The 19,668-nt window shown below is 39.6% G+C and overlaps 1 protein-coding gene across 2 annotated transcripts in view; it reads right to left on the reverse strand.

Moving 5' to 3' along the window:
• Nucleotides 1-1,142: 1,142 nt before the first annotated feature.
• Dsc3 (desmocollin 3) overlaps nt 1,143-19,668 on the reverse strand; it is a 34,039-nt gene continuing 15,513 nt past the window's right edge. The window contains exons 7-16 of one of the 2 annotated variants that reach the window (NM_001107402.1): nt 17,802-17,968; nt 15,331-15,465; nt 14,753-14,938; nt 11,384-11,643; nt 11,128-11,270; nt 8,663-8,887; nt 6,553-6,777; nt 4,607-4,728; nt 4,057-4,311; nt 1,143-1,340 (exon numbers count right to left, since the gene is read on the reverse strand). In NM_001107402.1, the coding sequence (NP_001100872.1) occupies nt 1,143-1,340; nt 4,057-4,311; nt 4,607-4,728; nt 6,553-6,777; nt 8,663-8,887; nt 11,128-11,270; nt 11,384-11,643; nt 14,753-14,938; nt 15,331-15,465; nt 17,802-17,968 (1,916 nt within the window). Of the gene's footprint in view, nt 1,341-1,438; nt 1,462-4,056; nt 4,312-4,606; nt 4,729-6,552; nt 6,778-8,662; nt 8,888-11,127; nt 11,271-11,383; nt 11,644-14,752; nt 14,939-15,330; nt 15,466-17,801; nt 17,969-19,668 lie in introns of those variants that run through there. The other variant, XM_063277446.1, reaches the window with a different exon arrangement.

Consider the following 19,668-nt stretch of genomic DNA (forward strand, 5'->3'; position numbering starts at 1 on the left):
TCTGGTAGTTGGCTTCTGATGCTTGGATGTACAAATTTTTATATATCCTGCAAAGTAAATCTACTCTTCCATGTGGCTCTCTCTATCTTCCTCCACTAAAACTGTAATATGTATTTGTAAAGTTAAACAAATTACTCCAGCAGGCAGGAACTGTCATGTTTAGGTGTGGCACATCCCACAGTAACCTGGCAGAAGGGAGTCTGCTCCTTTAAGAGCCTGATTTCCTGTTACAGGATAAGCCACACCAGCCTTACTCTCAATCCTTGCCATTTTCCTCTTTGTTTCCATTGCATTGTAAATGTCACTCTGATGTGTACTTTGGTTACAAATAAACACTAGTGTCAGAAGGTGCTGAAACAGAAAATTGCTACACATTGTATACAATTTCGAAATTGTGTTTCCAAATTCCATTAAAGGATTTGATATTGAAATCAGAAGGAAGCGGGTCCTAGTTCCTCAGCTTTGCAAAAGCTTTAATGTAATCTATGGTAAGTTTGTTCTGTTCTGATATACTCGTCCTTAGTGTTCTGTTGGTTCTTAAACCATGCTTAGAAGGATATGATGTTGATACAACTTAACTGTTTTCAGACTAATAGTTTCACTTGTCTTTTGTTAGGAAAATATCTTCATGGCAGGGTGTTTCCTTTACAGACCCTAGTTCACTCCAGTACTATAGCTTGAGCTCTCTGGTCCTCTCTTTTAACACTTGTGCTCTTTGAAAAGTGGTCTGCAACAAATTGCTTTAACAATACAAATTGGTAGGGGGAAGACTGTAAAATGGAGGGAAGTTCATTATATGTGCATAAGCTCCTGGACAGGCAATGTGGGTATACTGTAGCAGCACCCGGAGATACACCCCTTGCACACTGCAAGGGTCATGACCCTGTGACAGAGTAGGAACTGAAGCACACTGCTCCTGCCCCACTTTGCACAGCACATGCCCCCCAGAAAAGATTAGAATTTCACAGATGGTTTCTCCCAAATATGTAACAATTTCATACTAGACTACAGTCAGAATATCACATGTCAAGCCAGCATAACTCAAGACCATTTTGTATAAGTAGTGAGTCTGTTTTACAGTATCATGGTTTCAAACTTCTGGAATGTCTGTTAAGGCCATGTCTAATCGCAACCTGGTGGCATTATCTCTTTGTACATGTTTCTGCCAATGTAAGAAATTTGGGCTCCAAATTGTTTAAAAAGTCGAGTCCCTCTTCTTCCTGCTTTTCACTGCAGCAACCTACAGAACCGGCTGGAGATCCCCTGCCTTCGTAGTTATAGGTGAGGACATAGTCTTGAGATGGGATGTGGTCTTCGTTCTGATTACACACATGCAATTTCTGTAAAGTCCAAAAAAGAGGATTGTATTATTTTTTTAAAACAACTTCAATATATGAACAGAAAATTTATTTTATTTACCTTTTATGTTTAATTTTTTAACCAGTGTGTCCTCTAGGAGTCCTACACACAAAAAATGCACATGATTGGTCTATATTACAGCCATATCATAAATCAGTATAGTTTGCATTTTTAATAATTCATCAGAATAAAAATAGATCTACAGATGTTATATTTAAGTACATTTCAGTCATCATTAAATATCCCCAAATGTTATGTCTATAGTTGAGGTCAGTTCACAAAATGAAGACAATATGCCAAGTGGTTGGAATTTGAAGGTGGATACCAAATGGTCCTAGTTTGAAGTAACTTTAGTTTACTAGCGTGTGCTACTTTAAGTCAACCTCTCCTCCAATATCGCTTTGTTATTTTGGGAAACTAAAGATGGATAGAGCAATGCATGGAAATATACTGTTTATGACCGCCATTCGTAAGGGTACAATGACCATGAGCTAATCCTCTAGTGTGTGCAGCAAAGAAGTACATATAAAAATGCATTCCAATGTGGCCGAAAGCCAGAGATACACCCCCCAAAATCAATAAAATTAAAAGCATCCATTTAACTCACAATGCTGAAACTATACTTATGCTCCGAAGCTGCCTCTGCCTTACCCTGTCTTCCTTACCCTCAGTGCTATGTCCTGCTGGCCTGTCTTCCAATCTTCAAGGTTCCCTATGCTAACCTGCACAGACTTTCCCTAACCCTCAGCTCATGGCCAGCTGCTACCAACTGTTATAACTATGACTGTGCTGGCTTCTCCTCCCATTACCAGTTATGACACTGGAGGACGTTCCTAAGTGAGGGCCTGGAGCAGAATTAATTCTCATAATCTCACATGAATGCCATCTTCAAATATAAAACATGTAAACACTTGAGTGTCACAATATATAAATAAAAAAGTTAATAATATGGGCATGCAGTGATTTGGAGCCCTCTTCTAGAATATTACTCATGTTCTGTCCTTCACAGAACTAACTGTGTCTGGTAGAATATTTGCTAGAATCCATCAGTTCCCTCTGATTCACACGTGAATCATTGAGCAAGAATGTTTAAACAGGACCCCTACCTTACCCTGCCTGACATACAAATCACATATGAGATTTTATTTACACACACACACACACACACACACACACGCACACACACACACGCACACACACACACACCAGTGGAATTAGAGTCTTCTAGAATGAAACAAAGGCATTTGTATTTTTAAAAGCTTTCCAACACTGTTGATTTAGACTGAGACCCACTTACTGAATCCTTTCTTCCACAGCAATGCCTCTCTCTATATGAGCCTCTCTCTATATGAGCCTCTCTCTATATGAGCCTCTCTCTATATGAGCCTCTCTCTATATGAGCCTCTCTCTATATGAGCCTCTCTCTATATGAGCCTCTCTCTATATGAGCCTCTCTCTATATGAGCGCCTCTCTCTATATGAGCCTCTCTCTATATGAGCCTCTCTCTATATGAGCGTCTCTCTCTATATGAGCCTCTCTCTATATGAGTGTCTCTCTCTCTATAAGCCTCTCTATATGAGCCTCTCTCTATATGAGCCTCTCTTTATATGAGCCTCTCTTTATATGAGCCTCTCTCTATATGAGCCTCTCTCTATATGAGCATCTCTCTCTATATGAGCCTCTCTCTATATGAACCTCTCTCTATATGAGCACCTCTCTCTATATGAACCTCTATCTATATGAGCACCTCTCTCTATATGAGCCTCTCTCTATATGAGCGTCTCTCTCTATATGAGCCTCTCTTTATATGAACCTCTCTCTATATGAGCCTCTCTCTATATGAGTATCTCTCTCTATATGAGCCTCTCTCTATATGAACCTCTCTCTATATGAGCACCTCTCTCTATATGAACCTCTATCTATATGAGCACCTCTCTCTATATGAGCCTCTCTCTATATGAGCGTCTCTCTCTATATGAGCCTCTCTCTATATACGAGCGTCTCTCTCTATATGAGCCTCTCTCTCTATGAGCCTCTCTCTCTATGAGACCCCGCACAGCTGCACAGTATGCCTTACGTATTGAAAACAATCCACATGATGGTGAGCTCTATATTTCAAAATTACTAAGAATAAATTTCAAATGTCCCTGTGAACTGGGTCATTTTGCTGTTCCACATTGCACACATAGGTGATCCCTCACCACACCCTATAAATGTGTGCACTCATCCACTTAAAGCAAAGTAGAAAATTACACTGAGTAAATGAATGAATGCATGGCTTAAGTAAAGGGTGCAGATCTCTGAACTGAAGCTGTACTCAGTAAAGTGCGCCAGTCTTCAACCCAAAGCTGCACTCAGAGGTTTATGTTTTCATAGCAAAATACAAATTTGACTTGGGAAATGCGTGTTTCTGAGGAACTAGAATTGTTCTTCACATTCTTTTCTTATCAATGGAGTTTTTATGGTAGACATACACCTAAAAATGACCATTCAGGGCAGATATTAGAAGCCTCTGGATCTCATAAGGATCTAGAAACCAAATGAATGAGACAGAGGAATCAAAATATTTAAAACTTAAAGACTGTGAGAAAACCAAAGCATTTTTTTAAATGCCTAACAAGAGAAGACACATAACACAGCGTGGCAAAGCAGTTTCTGGGAATGCACGTTAATATCTGACACCCAAGAGAACTCACTTCGCCGAGTCGGGGCTGAGTGAAGCTGTGCCACTCTGAGTACGTGTATCTGCAGTTGTCGGTTTCCATGTGTCCTCCCCTGCAGGAGTCCAGGGTGTGGTGATGCCCAGCAACACGGCAGGAGTCCAAGGTCTGGTGGCCTTTCATCATCTCGATGGTCTCCTGCCCACCGTTCCTCATTCCTGACCCCATTGTGCCACAGAAGCCTTGGCTGGAGTTGTTGGCAGTGTGGGTGGTGAATCCATTGGCAGAGCACTGCATTATAACAAAACAAGACCTCAGTAGGGGTCAAAGAACCTCAAATGTTACAGAAAGCAATCAGAGTTATTAGTGCTGTAAAACATTCACAAAAGCCTGAATTAATGCTACCAAAAAAAGCAGAAACATTAGACCTGAAGAGTTAATCTGTTCTATGAAGTTCTCTAAGAACAGACTGAAGACATAATTTATAAAATTGCAGCCCTTTACAAATGTAAATTCACTCCTACCAACTTCACAGGGATGAATTTTAAAACTAGAGAGATAATTATTCACTAGAGAAATGACTTACCACTCTGTCGTCCCCGGGTGCTTCGGTATTTGATATAATTAAGTTTTGCTGTGCTAAATCTTCAGGAAAATGTTTTCCTTTTTGAGCAGTAACAACCCCACATACTAAAGTTAGCAGTACCGCTAAATAAAAATAAGAAGAAATGCACTTTTAAAAGATCATAATTTATCAAACATACAATAAAGCAACCATCCTTTATTACTTATTCCTTGGGCCAAAGAAGGAGAGTAAGAACATTAACTATGATTTCTCTTGAATTATCCTGGTCATTCAAAACTCACAGGCATAATTTGAAATATGCAGTAATCAAAACTGAATTTTGAAAATATTTCTAACAGAAGAAATCATCCCCTTCCTGTGAAAGTCTTTATATCATGAGTTCAATTGAAGATCTTAAAAGTCACTAGTGTTTATTTAAGTCAAAAATTAATGATATTTACTGATTCCCCAGCATATCATTTTGCTGGGGAATTTTTATAAATTTTTATAAATTTATTTATAAAAAAATAAATAAATTTTTAAAATCCCTTTTTCCCCTTAGATCAGATTGTCTTCAATAAACAAAATTAAGCAAATTTTGTATCTTATCTAGATTTCCATCCTACATCATAAGAATAGGAGGTTTAAGATAATATGATCACCAAAGCAACAGTAATAACAGCTATTTACTGTGGTCCAGAAGACCCTCTAGTTCACTGACAAACCATGGCTCCAATTCCAGCCCAACACATGCTTTTGTGTGGCCCATGACCTAAGATTTCTAAGCCCTTAAATTGTTGAAAGAAAATAATTATGAATAATTCATGATATTACATAAATTACATAAATTACAGCTTGGTCCTGGTCTACACAGCGCATTCCAAAACAGTCAGGACTACACGGTGAGACTTTGTTTCAAAAAACAAAACAACGACCAAAACAACCAACCAAACAAACAAACAAACAAACAGGGAAACAAGAATAAAAAGTACAGGACATTCAATGTTTAACATGCAGATTTGACAGGCTGAGGTGACACTGATCATTCATATCTCATTCAGATATGCTTAGTGATGGCCCTGTTACAGATATCTCGGACTTCAGGCCACCCAAATGGCTCTGATACGCATACCACCTGTCCCTTGAAGGATCACTGTGCCTCCTCTCCCCACCTCTCCTCTTCTGGCTTCATTTCCTGAACCTTCTCCCTTCAATCACTCCATCTAGACACCTGTGTCTCCAGACCATTGTTTGACTTCTTCAGACCTAATCTTACCATATAAAACCTGTCTCCTTGGGTATGCCACATGGCTGACTCCTCATGTAGGCATGACCTAGTGATCTAGCCATGTGTTAGAATGTGTGGCCAACACTGATGCTCTAACACATGCACAGCAACTTGGTCACTCTACTTACTACAAGTTAACTTCATTCTCCTGTCAAAATAAAACATTTTGGTGATCGTTGAGGTTTTTTGGTTCTATTTTGTTGTTTGGTTTTTTTCTTTTTATTTCTCTATTTTGTTCTACAATGAATCCCATCTAGTACCATTTTCTGAGTTTCAGTGGGTGTTAAAGATAGGTGTATTTTGTTGGGCCAGTGAAAAATGATAAATGAGTATTAGAAACTTAGAATGTACTAGTCTAAGAATTCCACGTCGATTAACTCAGTTGCACCCCCCAAAGAGTAGCTTGTCTCAATAAATGAAAAAAAGGGGGACAGAAATAAGTAAGCGAGAGACTTTAACAATTCTGTCCAAGCACGCAACCTGTTTCAGAAAGGATTGTGGTCCCTCATATAGGGACCTTGACTCTTCAAGTAGAACTCAGCTACCACCGAATACAGCGGTGACCTGTAAAAGGCACGAACTGCTAATGAGCGCTTGTCTGTATTTGCTTCCCAAGATCCTTTTTGATACTCTGGTCTTTTATTCCTCATTTTATCTTCAAGCGAATGAGAATACTTACAGAATAGCAGAGCGATGCCCAGCAAGATGGCAAGGATTGCCCACTTCCCCAGGGTGATCCCCGCTCTTCTTGATCTGAGCAGACACTGGCTGGGGTGAGTACAATCGCACAGGTTAACTCTCAAGATCTTGGTCGCAGATTGGCCTGCTCTGTCTGTTACAGTTACAGGAACGGAGTATATCTGAACATCCGCGGTTTTCTGATAGGACAGGCGGGCAGCTGTATCTTTGAAGAAAATAAAAAGAAATTATTTTAATTGATTGATTGATTTTGTATGGACATGTGTACACACTAGTGTGGTTAAACATAGAGGTCCCATAAGAACCTCAGACATCGTGCCTCAGGAACTGACCACCTTGATTTTTGGATCTCTCATTGCCTAGAACTTGAAGATTAAGCTAATCTGCCTGCCACCAAGCCCAGAGATCCACCCCTCTTCTGCCCAACCACCAGTACTAGGATTACAAACAGGTACTACTCTATCCTGATGTTTTCATGTGGGTTCTGAGGACGGAACTCATGCTTGCACAGACAGCATTTTATTGACTGAACTCTCGCTAGCCCAATGCTATTTGTAACGAGTGCTTATTCTTTCCTCGGAATCTATTCCACCACTCTTGCCAGGAAACAAACAAACAAAACTACCAAATTCAAAAAATGCAAAGGGAGCTGTCTTCAATCCCCTCAACCCTTTCCAGAAATTCACATTTCCTTAGACATATTTCTCCTTGTAATTCTATGAAAGAAAGCCTTAAAAAGTAAATCTGGATCCAGGTAAGGAATGCACACCTAAGTTCCTAGTACTTGAGACTAAGAGAGCTATAGGACAGTGAATTTGGAGCTAGCCTGAGCTACTTAGTGAGACCCTATTTCAAAATGTCAAAATAATAATAATAATAATAATAATAATAATAATAATAATAATAAACATTACTAATCTGGTATTGAAATGACCTAGTAGCATTCTAGCAATCTCTTTATCCCCATGATCTATACAGAATGAGAACTGGCTCTCAATGTCTGGGTCAAATTTTTCTTTAATTCCAGCTCATATGCTGTTAAGGAATCAATACTTGCAGATACACAGAGAATGTTTTCAGTTTCCATGCTGTAAGCTGTAGGGCGAGCTTTCTTAATTGTTTCCTTAATTGTTGATTGGCTAAATAAAGATGGCAGAAGCTAATTTCTGGGTAAAAGCAAAGGCAGGATTTCTGGGCACAAGAGAAGGGGGGAGAGGAGTGGGAGTCAGACCAAGCAGCAGGCAGACTGGGAGCTGCAGACATACAGGTTTCTCAGGGCACAGATAGTTCGTCATCTCCACAGTTGTGCCTGCAGAGGCCAAGGAGGGTGGGGTAAGATATTCTTTGCCCAGCCTTTTGAGTTATCTGGTCAGTTTTAAAATATTAAAGTCTCCAGTGTTTTCCTCTCATGGGGCTAAAGGGAGCTGGGTGAGACCAGGTGGCCATTATGACACTGGGCAATCAGCAGGTGGAGACCAGCCACAGGGTAGGATGGCCTGTGGAATGTGAGCAGTAACTTCAGGGTAAGCATCTGAGCTGAGGTGCTGCCTGCCTGACTCATCCCTATACATAGATTCAGGGCCTGCAACTTAATTGACCAGTAGTAAGCAATACATCCATTTTATGTTAGCATGAAACATACACACAGTGAAGGTACTTTTTCTAGGCAGAAATAACAGCACGCACAAAGTTTAGTAGAACGAAAGAACATGGTATTAGGAGCTGGAAAGATAGCTCTGTTGTTGAAAACACTGTTCTTCCTGAGGGCAGGGCTCAGTTCCCAGCACCCACACTGGACAGTTCATAACTGCCTGTAACTCCAGTTTCAGGGAATCTCACACCGTCTTCTAGCATCTGTGAATATGCACACACACACACACACACACACACAAACATAAACATACTACAGAGAGACGCATACACATGCATATACAACTCACACACACACATACACAGAGATACATGCATTGGAAAAAAGCTAATTTAACATCCTAAACTTTTGCATCGGACTTTGTGTAAATTAATATGTAAATCCTCCGATAGTTATTCTGCTGTTTCAAATCGCATGAGTTGTGATGTTTCTGGAATACCATTAACTTGGTTGAGGGTCCAGATTCTGTTGACTTCTGGAGAAGAGCTTGCCAAGGCGAACTGGAAGGGAGGGCCGTGAATAGGTTCATCAGGATCCACAGCTGAAATGTCTGTATAACCCATCCTTGGCTTGCAGATGACAATGTCATCTTGAATTATCTCTGGTGCGTTGTCATTCATATCCTCAATGTTCACTGCAAGCGTCCCTGTGCATGATCTACCCTCTGAGAAGGGAAAGGGACAAGGCTCAGTGCTGGTCTCAGATTCTTGTCTTAGAGTCATCTCTCCAACGTAAAAAGGTCTTAATCTCTATGTTGACACACACGCAAATACGTAGTTTTAAATCTAGGTCCTACACGTGAAAAAACATGTCGAATTTGTCTTTCTGAGTCTAGCCTTTTTCTTCTCAACATAGTGAATTCCAGTTGTGCCCACTTCCTGCAAATGTTACTATTTACTTTTTTTTACAGAGACATGAAATCCCATCGTACGTATATAGCACGTTTTCTTTATCCGTGATGGCCATCTAAGCTAGGTTTCTTTCCCGGCTCCTGTGACTACCGCACATTGTCACATGGGGACATGGGTTGCTGACTGGTACAGATAGAATCAATATTTCCTGAAATATAATCTCCAGTTATTAGATGAATGGGGAATAAGAATATACATGAGTAAAAGCTACAGATTGTCAAAGATGGTTCCTGCTGATGCTAATATCATAGCCAAGTCTCAACAAGCCCTTTGTCAGAATTGCTATAAATGATAGGAATAAATGCTGAATTGAATGCTCTTTTTCCTTGGGCTCGTGGATGTTAATGAGTCATAATGAAGTGGTTATAGAAATATTATTCTAGTCCCAAGTTGCATCAAACCCATAGGGAGGTTTTAATATATTACATAAATGCTCCACAACCAAAGATTCTAATTCAATGAGTACAAGGTAATATAACACATTGAAATTATTGCTGGTTAAAATAAAGCCAGAGGAAAGGAAATTTACTTTAAAAACTCAAATCCAAGTTTAGAAGGATTTAGTAATCAGCTGAATGAGTCAGAGAGAGATGGGGATACTAACCTACTCACAAAACCTTCCACCTAAAACTTTTCCTGCCTACAAGATGTGTAGGAATAAAGATGGGACAGGAATTGAGGGAATGACGAAGCAATGACTGACCCAACTTGATATCTATCCCATGAAAAAGAGTCAGCCCCTGACACTATTTGATATTCTGATATACTTGCAGACAGGAGCCTAGCATAACTGTCGTCTGAGAGGTTTCACCCAGCAGCTGATGGAAACAGATGCAGAGACCCACAGCCAAACATTAGGCAGAACTCTGGGAATTATAAGGGAAAGAGGGAGAAAATACCAAAGGAGCCAGAGAGGTCAAAGGACTCTACAAAAAAAATCTACAGAATCAATGAATCAATTAGCCTGCACCCATAGCTCACAGAAGATGAACCATCAACCAAAGAGCATTTATGAGACAGACCTAGTCTCCCCACACATGTTACAGATGTGCGGCTTGGTCTTCATGTGGGAACCCTAATAACTTTTATCTGCCTTGGGGTCCCTTTCCCTTAAGTGGACTGTATTGTCCTGCCTAATCACACTGCAACTTGATACACCGAGGCAGGTTGATATCCTTGGAAAGCCATGCCTTCCCTGAGGAAGGGGGAAATGAATGGGGAGGAGGGGATGTGAGAGGGAGGGACAAGGAGGAGATGAGGGAGAGGAAGTTGTGATCAGCATGTAAAGTAAATTAAGTAAAAATTAATTAACTAAAATTAATTGCTTGGTTGAAAATTAATTAATTAATGGGGGAAGCCTCCAGGTAAAGTAACACAAACTTTCATGAAGAGTCTGAGGAGACCACTGCATCGAGTCTCATGGTTATGTTTGATCATTGTCCTTTACCACAAAGCTGTGCAAGAACTAAGTTCCTGCAGATGGACTAGAAACATAAGTAGGATATGTGCTATTTAGCTGAACGTGATGGCTCACACTTATAAACCCAACACAGGGACGTCTAAGGCAGGAGAATTGCCACAACTTAAAGACCAGCCTGAGTTAGGTAGTAGGCTTGAGCCATCTTGGGCTACAGAATAAGGCTCTATGTCAACAACAAAAACATCTTTCTGAACATGGAGTGCAACCCTGTAGCACTCAGTATGCTGAGGCAAGAGGATCAGGAATGACAAAGTTCACACTTGGCTATATGGTGAATTTAAAAACAGCTTTGGCTGCACAAACAAACCAAAGCAACAGAACAAAAACAAAGCCAGAAATAATTGGTCTCTTCTCACCAAAGTCATCTACTCAGACAACAAGAGAGATACTAATCTTGAGGTAATTTTCAAGAATTGTGTATATTTACCATAATATTAATTTGCCATAAGAATAATTACAATTTATTTTTCCATTCTATTATAACATACTAAATTAATACTTTATATTAATTACCTTGGTCAATTGCCATGACTGTAATATTGTATAGGTCATTTCTTGGAGCCATGATTTCTCTGTCCAGGATTTTTGATATGGTGAGTGATCCTGAAACTTCTTCAATGCTGACCCAGTCTTTAGGATCCTGCAATTTTTTGTACCTATTAATAAAATGAAAATTTATAAGTCTTTGGTGTCATAACACTCCTCAAATTCTGTTACCTGTTTCAATTATGACAACTGCATTAGCACATGGCTGCAGAGACCTATGTACCTTAAACCATTGCTATTCTTGGTTTCGGGGTCATAGGCCTTGTAGCCATTGATCTTAGACCCAATTGCTGAGTTCTCTTTGATCCGTACAATCTGCTCACGGGGCTTGCATTCCGGCCCCTCATTCTGATCCCTCACTTGGACTGTAACCATGGCCCGATTCATGGTGGGTATTCGGCTTGCAACATCTCTAATGAATGGAGCTTCGTTGTTCACACCGATCTCTAGGGTCACTTGACGATTTTCTTCATAATCCAGTGGCTTTAAAATAGAGGATATACATGTCAGCTCAGTACACAGCACATTTGATAGTTCAAGTAACCAGTCACATGTATCCGTATGGACAGGACTGCATAATAAATTCACACTCACATTTCATTAACAATGACTTCCCTCCCTTGATGGAGCTGTGATCCTGTGCTAACCAGCTTTGGCCAAGGCTCACCTCATCAGTGAAAACATGCTTTATCAAGCCAGATAAGTCAAATTTGAAATAAGAAGAGCATGGCCACAGGACATGAGTCTGGAAGGGCAGTATGCGACAGTAAAGGCTCTGCATTGGGTGGATAGTGCTCTGGCCGAAAGGACAGGGCTTCCTGCCCTGGGAAGGAAGGGTACACATTCAGCTACAGTTTCATGTGGAGCACAAGCAACAGGTCTTACTTATGTGGGCCACAGCATGTTACTTCTCTTTGACTCAATCTCCTTATTGAGAAGCTGGAAGTGATATTAGACATAATCATCTGGGTTAAGAAAGTCAAATAAATACTCGAATTCAATGCTGTTGTTTTTTTTTCTACTCTCTTTTAAAACACAAGAACGTGGGAATATGAATTGTGCGTGTGTGCATGTATATGTGTATGAGTGCATGCAAGTGTTGCATTATATAAGTGTTCAGGTGCACACACATGCAGGTTTGGAAACAGAGATGGCTTGTTTGGAGGTTCTAGCAGGGGAGCGCAGCTACTCGTATACCCTTGACCGAAGACCGGTCCTCCTCTATTCGGGGCTGAACTTCTAGAGTCTGCATCTATCACTCTTCATATTGTTTTGAGATAAGATCTCGAACTGAACCAAAGTTCACAGTTGTATCAAGGCTGGCTAACCAGCAAGCTCTTCCCATCCCCATGCCCCAGTCCTGCTGCTGTAGGCAGCCTCAGTCATGCCAGAGTTTTACACAGGGGATTCAGACTCAGTTCCTCATGCTTGAAAATGAAACAATCTTACTCACTGAGCCAGCTGAGCAGCACCTGTACACTTTACAAAACAAGGATCAAATTAATAATGAGTCTTAACAGCAACGGTACCAAAAAAGGGAGCTGTAGGCAAATCTCAGTTGCAGATAAGAACGTAGACCCTAGACACAAATTAGAGAAACGAAACTCAGGGGAACTACTGTAATAAACCAGGTTCAAGGGTGGGCGTGGCCTAGGTGAGTGGTTTCCGGTGATGGCTGCACACTAAAGCATTGTGGGGAATCTCCATGGATTCCTAAGGTTCACTTCATAATCATTAAATCAGAATTTTCACTGCTACATTCTGATATCACAGTGTTAATTTTCTTCCTTGAATACATATTAAAGTCCGCTTTAGAAATAGATGCATGAGTCTTGCCTCAACATTTTAAAATAGATTTTATGACCCTATGGTGTGTGTGCAAGAGAGAGAGAGAGAGAGAGAGAGAGAGAGAGACCTTTGAAATGTCAAATGAGATTGAGATGCTGGCAGTGCTTACTGATTCCTTTAGAAGAACCCAGTTGCCAAGGAAGAAGCAGGTCATTTCACTAATTACTTTTAGCTTTAAACTAAGCTATGAATAGTTTAATTATTAAAATCAGCCAAATTGAAGTAAAGAATGCACTTATTGATTAAAAGTAATAAACAGTCTATTCTCAGGTAAGCATTTGATATGCCTGGTATTTGGCAAATACAATTTACCGCCAGTGTTGGTTTGCTAGAGGGTGTAGACATGAGCCTGTAACCGGGCTCTATCAGAAGAGACTGCAAACAGTCGCCATGATGTGAAAACACTCTGCTAAAATGAGCTTCCTGAGGCATGGTGTCATGGAAAGGTCACCGGCACGGGAATTTTATAAGCCAGATTTTCATTCCAGGATGGATGATTGCTTTTGACCTTTCAGGAACGGATTTTCCTCTATCACCCTCAATCTGCTTATTATCATTTTTATATAGTGACAATTTATGTAAGTTGAGGTCATTAATTCCTTATGCTAAAAAAGAAGAAACATCTATGGTTAAATTATATACAATCTCTTCCACTGACTGTTACATACAATAGCCACAGTTCATAACTACTGATCATTTTTAAATACTAAATTATTTCCTATACATAGAAATATAATTCTGTTAGATATATGTATAGAATAGTTCATACCTATTGGTTATTTTTAAATACTAAATGTATTCACTATCTGTAGGATTATAGATTATAAGTGAAATTGTCATGTTATAAGTAATGGAAATGGGAGAAAATAATGGGAGAAAAATTTTTAGTCTACATATCTGGAATTCAATGAAAGTGAGCCAGTGAAGCAGAAACATGCTGAAATCGATGTCTGATACTGAGACTGCATATCTGACTATCCACATTTGCAGAGAATGTTCTAGGCCTTGATATACAATCCCTCAGAGCTCTCACAGAAGAAAGCAACTAAACCCAGAAAGGTTCGCACTGTATTCTCATCAGTAGCTAAGTGACCTGTACTCAGTGACTAGATGATTACCTGCCCACAGGACAGTTACCTTTTATTCTAGGATAGAAATATAAGAACAAATGTTCTTGTCAAACAAAGACCTTCCTGCACTTAAAACTCGAGACCAAGAGTACAGCATACATCAAATAACCATATGAACAATAAAAATAGATCTATTCGGAGATGTCTTTTATAATACTGTGTTCACCTTAGGTACTTTCTGTTAGGATTAAAATTCAAATAGGTATATCACCTAGAGAGAACAAGAAGCATGTGGGGCTTCTAATTTACATTGAGACTAGGCCCAAGAGAAGGTAAGTCTCAAATGGAAACAGTAGCATTAAAAATAATGTATCCCTTATAAACATAGACCCAAGCTCAGGAATGTAAGTTGCAAAAACAGTGACTTGTGCAGAATTATACTAAGAATTTAAGTAAAGCTCACTAAGTCTGGGAGGGATGTCACTGAAAATACAGGAATCATCATGGTTCACCAGTATTCTGGCATACACTAGGAGACAAGAAAGATGGCGGTCACGTGGGCACAGGCACATTGACGCGTTCTCTTTCTTGCTGGCTACTGTAGAGTTCTGATGAAGCTGTCAAACTGACAAAACCACTAAGTGACATGCGGTTCTCACTCATTTCCCATTTACCTTCACGACACACAGAACACCCTCATTTGTCGCTGGGTCTGTCGTGATTTTGAACCAGCCGTTTTCATTTCCTTTTAAGATGGTGAAATTTGCCTTCCAGTTGGCACTGTTAACCATGTCCTTATCATCTACAGGTATGCGCAAGATCTCAACATTATATGTATTTTCCTCCACAGAAGTTTCATACTGGAAGAAAAGGCAGTCACTTAAAAATTTGCTTGTAATAGAAAACTTTTCACAAAGTAAAATGTTTCTTAATTTCCAAAAGAACCTGTTTTCATAGGGTTTACATAAATTACCTAAAAGCATGATCACAGATAGTCTTGTTTCATGAGAATTTAAGATAAAGAATATTTCTACAAATGTAGACGAATGTTATTACCTTTCAACAAGAGGTAGGTCACATGAATACTAAATTAAGAAACAGTGGCTATGTATAGATGTATATATTATATATTTGAACTGCATTTTATTCATAAATGAGCACATGACTCAAAGTATGCCAAAATCTTTGTAAGCCCAAATTAATAAACAGAAATAGCTGGGAAAAAAGATAGATTAGGGTTTTCTAAACTTACAGCATTTTGTCTGAATGTGGGAGCATTGTCATTGGAATCTTGCACTGTTATGATACAAGTTGATGTGCTGATGAGTCCAAAGAATTGGCCATTCATGTCCTGGACTTTCAAGATCAGTTTGTACTTGTCTACAACCTGAGAGTAAAAGAAGTATTTAATCGGCTCAGACACCTGTTTAAACTCATAAATGGATGCTTTTCACATTCTGGTATTTTTTAGATTTATTTATTTTATGTATTCAGACACACCAAAAGAGGGCATCAGATCCCATTACAGATGGTCGTGAGCCACCATGTGGTTGCTGGGATTTGAACTCAGAACCTCTGGAAGAGAAGTCAGTGCTCTTAACCACTGAACCATCTCTCCAACCATGTTCTTCACATTCTTTTGTTTGTTTTTATTAATTTATATATTTAGGTATACTCTTAAAATTTTGTAGGGAAAGGTAATTTGGAAAAGACATACTGAGAATTTAGACATGTCCAAACAGGAAACAGGAAAGCCAGAGATAGACAACGAAGTAATGACATTTAAGTTTTATAATACTCTTCAGCAAATGTAAGCATCATCTAGAACAGTGGTTCTCAACCTTCTTAATGCTCTGACTCTTTAATACAGCTCATTATGTGGTAATACTCAATCATAAAGCCTTTTTCATTGCTACTTCATAACTGTGATTTTGCCACTGTTATGAGTCATTATAGAAATATTTTTGGGTTTGTCAAGGGGTTGCAACCCACAGGTCGATAATGACTGCTCTAGAGTAAGCAAACTGGGCATCACGACTAACAGGTAGTGAACCCCCACACTATACAGGTGGTTCAAACCTAAGCAGCAGAAACAAAGGCAAAAGAGAAATGGAGATGAAATGTACTTGGCAATGAGAGTAGGGTACGACTGATAACCAAGTATCCACTTAAGAAAATAAGATGTGATTGAATATGACGTACGGGGGCGAGCTAGGCAGGTAGCCTTCTGCCACCAGCCATCATTGGAAGCCCAGAACGAGGAAGGAAGAAACAAAGGAAGAAAGAAAACCACATCTTGTAATCTTTAATTATTTCATATTGGTTAGTATCATCTCTCTTAATCTGCAGAATGGGGGAGAACCTTGCTTTCAATTAATTACCGCATCCATTTTATATATTAGAAAGGTATAAAAAAATCCATATTATTCCTTACACTTTCTCATTGTGGCTGTGATGATTAATCTCCATTGTCAACCTGACGGGATTTAGAATCAACATGGAAACAATCATTCAGGTAGGTCAGTGTGTGGTCAGGACTGAGATGGAAAGAGCCAACCAAAATGTGGGCAGCTCCACAGGCTAGGTTTTGGAATTTATAACAAGGAGAAGAGAAGATGAGCTAGCAAGTGGAATTCATCCGTCTCTTCCTGCCGAGAGCACAATTGTGACCAGCGGCTTGTGGGCCTGCCATCATGGTTTCCCTGTGCCAATGGACTACACACCCTTGAATAGGGGCCAAAAATAAACCCTTTATTCCTTACACTGATTTTATCAGGTATTTTGTTACAAGAATAGGAGAGCAACTAATACTGTTATTATTTTCCATGTTCTACCAATGCTACAAAAAATTAAATAATGGTAACTAAAACTTTTCTACTAATTTGTAGTCCTTTCTCTAGATTCCCACATTCTTTCTTCTTCCCTTTGGAGTTGCAATCCACTGATTTTTTTTCCATAGCGTTTGTCCTTGTCATAGCAGTCACTCTATTCTAGCTGTAGTGGGGATAGGGGAAGTGTCCCAATGAAGTTACTTTGAATATATATATGGTTCATCTTCTTCAGTTAATAATACTTGACTCTGAGTTAAATAAGCTGACCGAACAAACAAAATATTAACAACCAAAGACCGAAGACTTCTTAAAATAATTTGACTTGGGCCAGTCAATCAATTTCTCTAACCATCATACTTCTCACATATCAATTGGATATGTATTAAACCTTCCTAATCAATCGAGTAAATAAGATTAAACACCAAGTAACATTCAAATGAAGAAACTGAGTACAATCACCACACACATGGCTGTATACTATTACTAATTAATTTAACTCTATCCCAACTAATACTTCCCTTTGTAAAAACTGCACACAGCTAGACTAGCTGAATAGGTGTAAGGACAAAAAAGTTAAACCCTTTTGTCCTTCATGGCGACTGAGCCTTTACTACTCTGGAACCAACTAGCCTTACCCGCTAAAAGGGAAAGAAATAACACACAGTCATTTTCCTAAGAAATACATTGTACCCTTCCGTACAAGCACCAATTAAACTGTATTCCTATTCCGTAGGGTTTCTTTCATACAGAAATAGAAATATTTAAAAACCGGAAGCGTCCCAGGAATTCTAATTCTCGTGTACTTCAAATAGAGTAAGAGAATAGCGAGTTACAGTAAGTGGGAAGGGGCTTAAACCCACAGTGAAACGACTTTCTGCAGTATGCACACTACCTCTCTGTCCATGTAGTGAGAGACAGTGGTGATGACGCCGGTGTCAGGGTGCACAGAAAAGAGCCCTGGGGACGGCGGACTCTGCTCCAAGATGCTGTACTTGAGGCGCGTGTGCATCGTATCGGGTTCATCTTTGTCCGTAGCACACACCGTTCCCACCACGGTACCTATGCATTTACAGAGCAAATGTGAACGTCCAGAACAGCACGATGGGTTTGCTGTATATACTTTTCAACCTGACACATGACAGGAGGAGCCTAATTTGAAATGTGATTCTTGACAAGTAAATCACAAGTTTTGACTCAGGAAAAAGACTCCTAGGAAGAATCCAAACACTCTGGCATTGAAAGTCACAGATTAAAATATTTGCTGGTAAATTATGAAAACCTAAATGTCAATCAATAGTAATTCCAGAACAGGGTGTGGACTGTGGTTATATTCCCAGCACTAAAAGATTGAGGCAGGAGAAATAGGAATTTGAGATCAACTTGGGCTGTAGAGCACGACCCACTTCAAAAACGAAGTTAAAATTATAATATATGATTATGTATTCTCACATATGGCAACAGTAAGCCAGCTAGAAGCAAAAACCATTTGTCTTAAATTAATTCAATTTTTATTAGGCTTTCAATTAATATATACATTAAGACTCAGTATAGTTATGTAAATGATCAAATTGATTTTTAAAATTTAGTTTATTTGTTTATTGGGGGACCTGTCAGATCACACATGTAGAAGCTAGAGGATGATTTTCAGGAATCAGCTTCTACCCTAGAGATCCTGGGAATCAACTCAGGCGATCAGGCTTAGCCGCAAGCCCCTTCCTCTGCTGAGCTTTATCGTATGCCCCCAGGGTGATTCTTTTTAGTTCCCTCTTTCTTTCATCCCCCCGTCATTTGCACATACTTATTTTGTCTCTTTCTCGCTCACTTCCTTGCTATGTCTACTCTGACTTCATCTCTTTTGATTTATTTTCCTTTAAGATCCTCCCAACATTAATAGATCTGAACCTAAGGTAGGAGGCTGTGCTTCAAACAAGCTAATGAAAATCTAAGTGTTTTCTCCTGGTTCTCAAGGGGAAACTGAAACCAATTATCCCTCTTAGAAACCAGAAAAGTGTGACAGGGCCATAGAATCATGGAGCTGAGAACAGAATGGTTCCTCTGACACACTGACAAGTGAGAGAACTCAGAGCAAGTGGCACTGCCCCTCCGAGAGACTTAATAAGAAAATGCAGAATAAGGAAATGCAGGTATAGCACAGTAGGGATATAAGCAATGACCAGAAATCTTAGCAGAAAAACATATTAGCCATCTTTCATGCCAGAGCCCCATCTCACCTTGGTGGTGGTGGTGGTGGTAATGGTGGTGGTGGTGGTGGTGGTGGTGGTGGTGGTGGTGGTGGTAGTCGTGGTGGTGGTGGTGGTGTGTGTGTATCCGTGTGTCTGCCTGTCTGTGTGTATACATATATGGATATACATGTATGCATGTATGTATGTATGTATGTTCAATTCTCAGAAACAAGCAATGGAGTCTGTGTGGTCTAAATTTTTCTAAATTATATGTAATGGAGTAGTTCAAAAAATAGAAATTTAGGGCTGGAGAGATGGCTCAGTGGTTAAGAGCACCCGACTGCTCTTCCAGAGGTCATGAGTTCAATTCCCAGCAACCACATGGTGGCTCACAACCATCTGTAAAGAGATCCGATGCCCTCTTCTGGTGTATCTGAAGACAGCTACAGTGTACTTACATATAATAAATGAATAAATCTTTAAAAAAAAATAGAAATTTAAAACTAACTTAAAAGCTATATCCTCAGGGGTTTGGGATTTAGCTCAGTGGTAGAGCGCTTGCCTAGGAAGCGCAAG

Source organism: Rattus norvegicus, chromosome 18 (genome assembly GCF_036323735.1).
Source record: "Rattus norvegicus strain BN/NHsdMcwi chromosome 18, GRCr8, whole genome shotgun sequence".
In the NCBI taxonomy this organism is placed as follows: domain Eukaryota; kingdom Metazoa; phylum Chordata; class Mammalia; order Rodentia; family Muridae; genus Rattus; species Rattus norvegicus.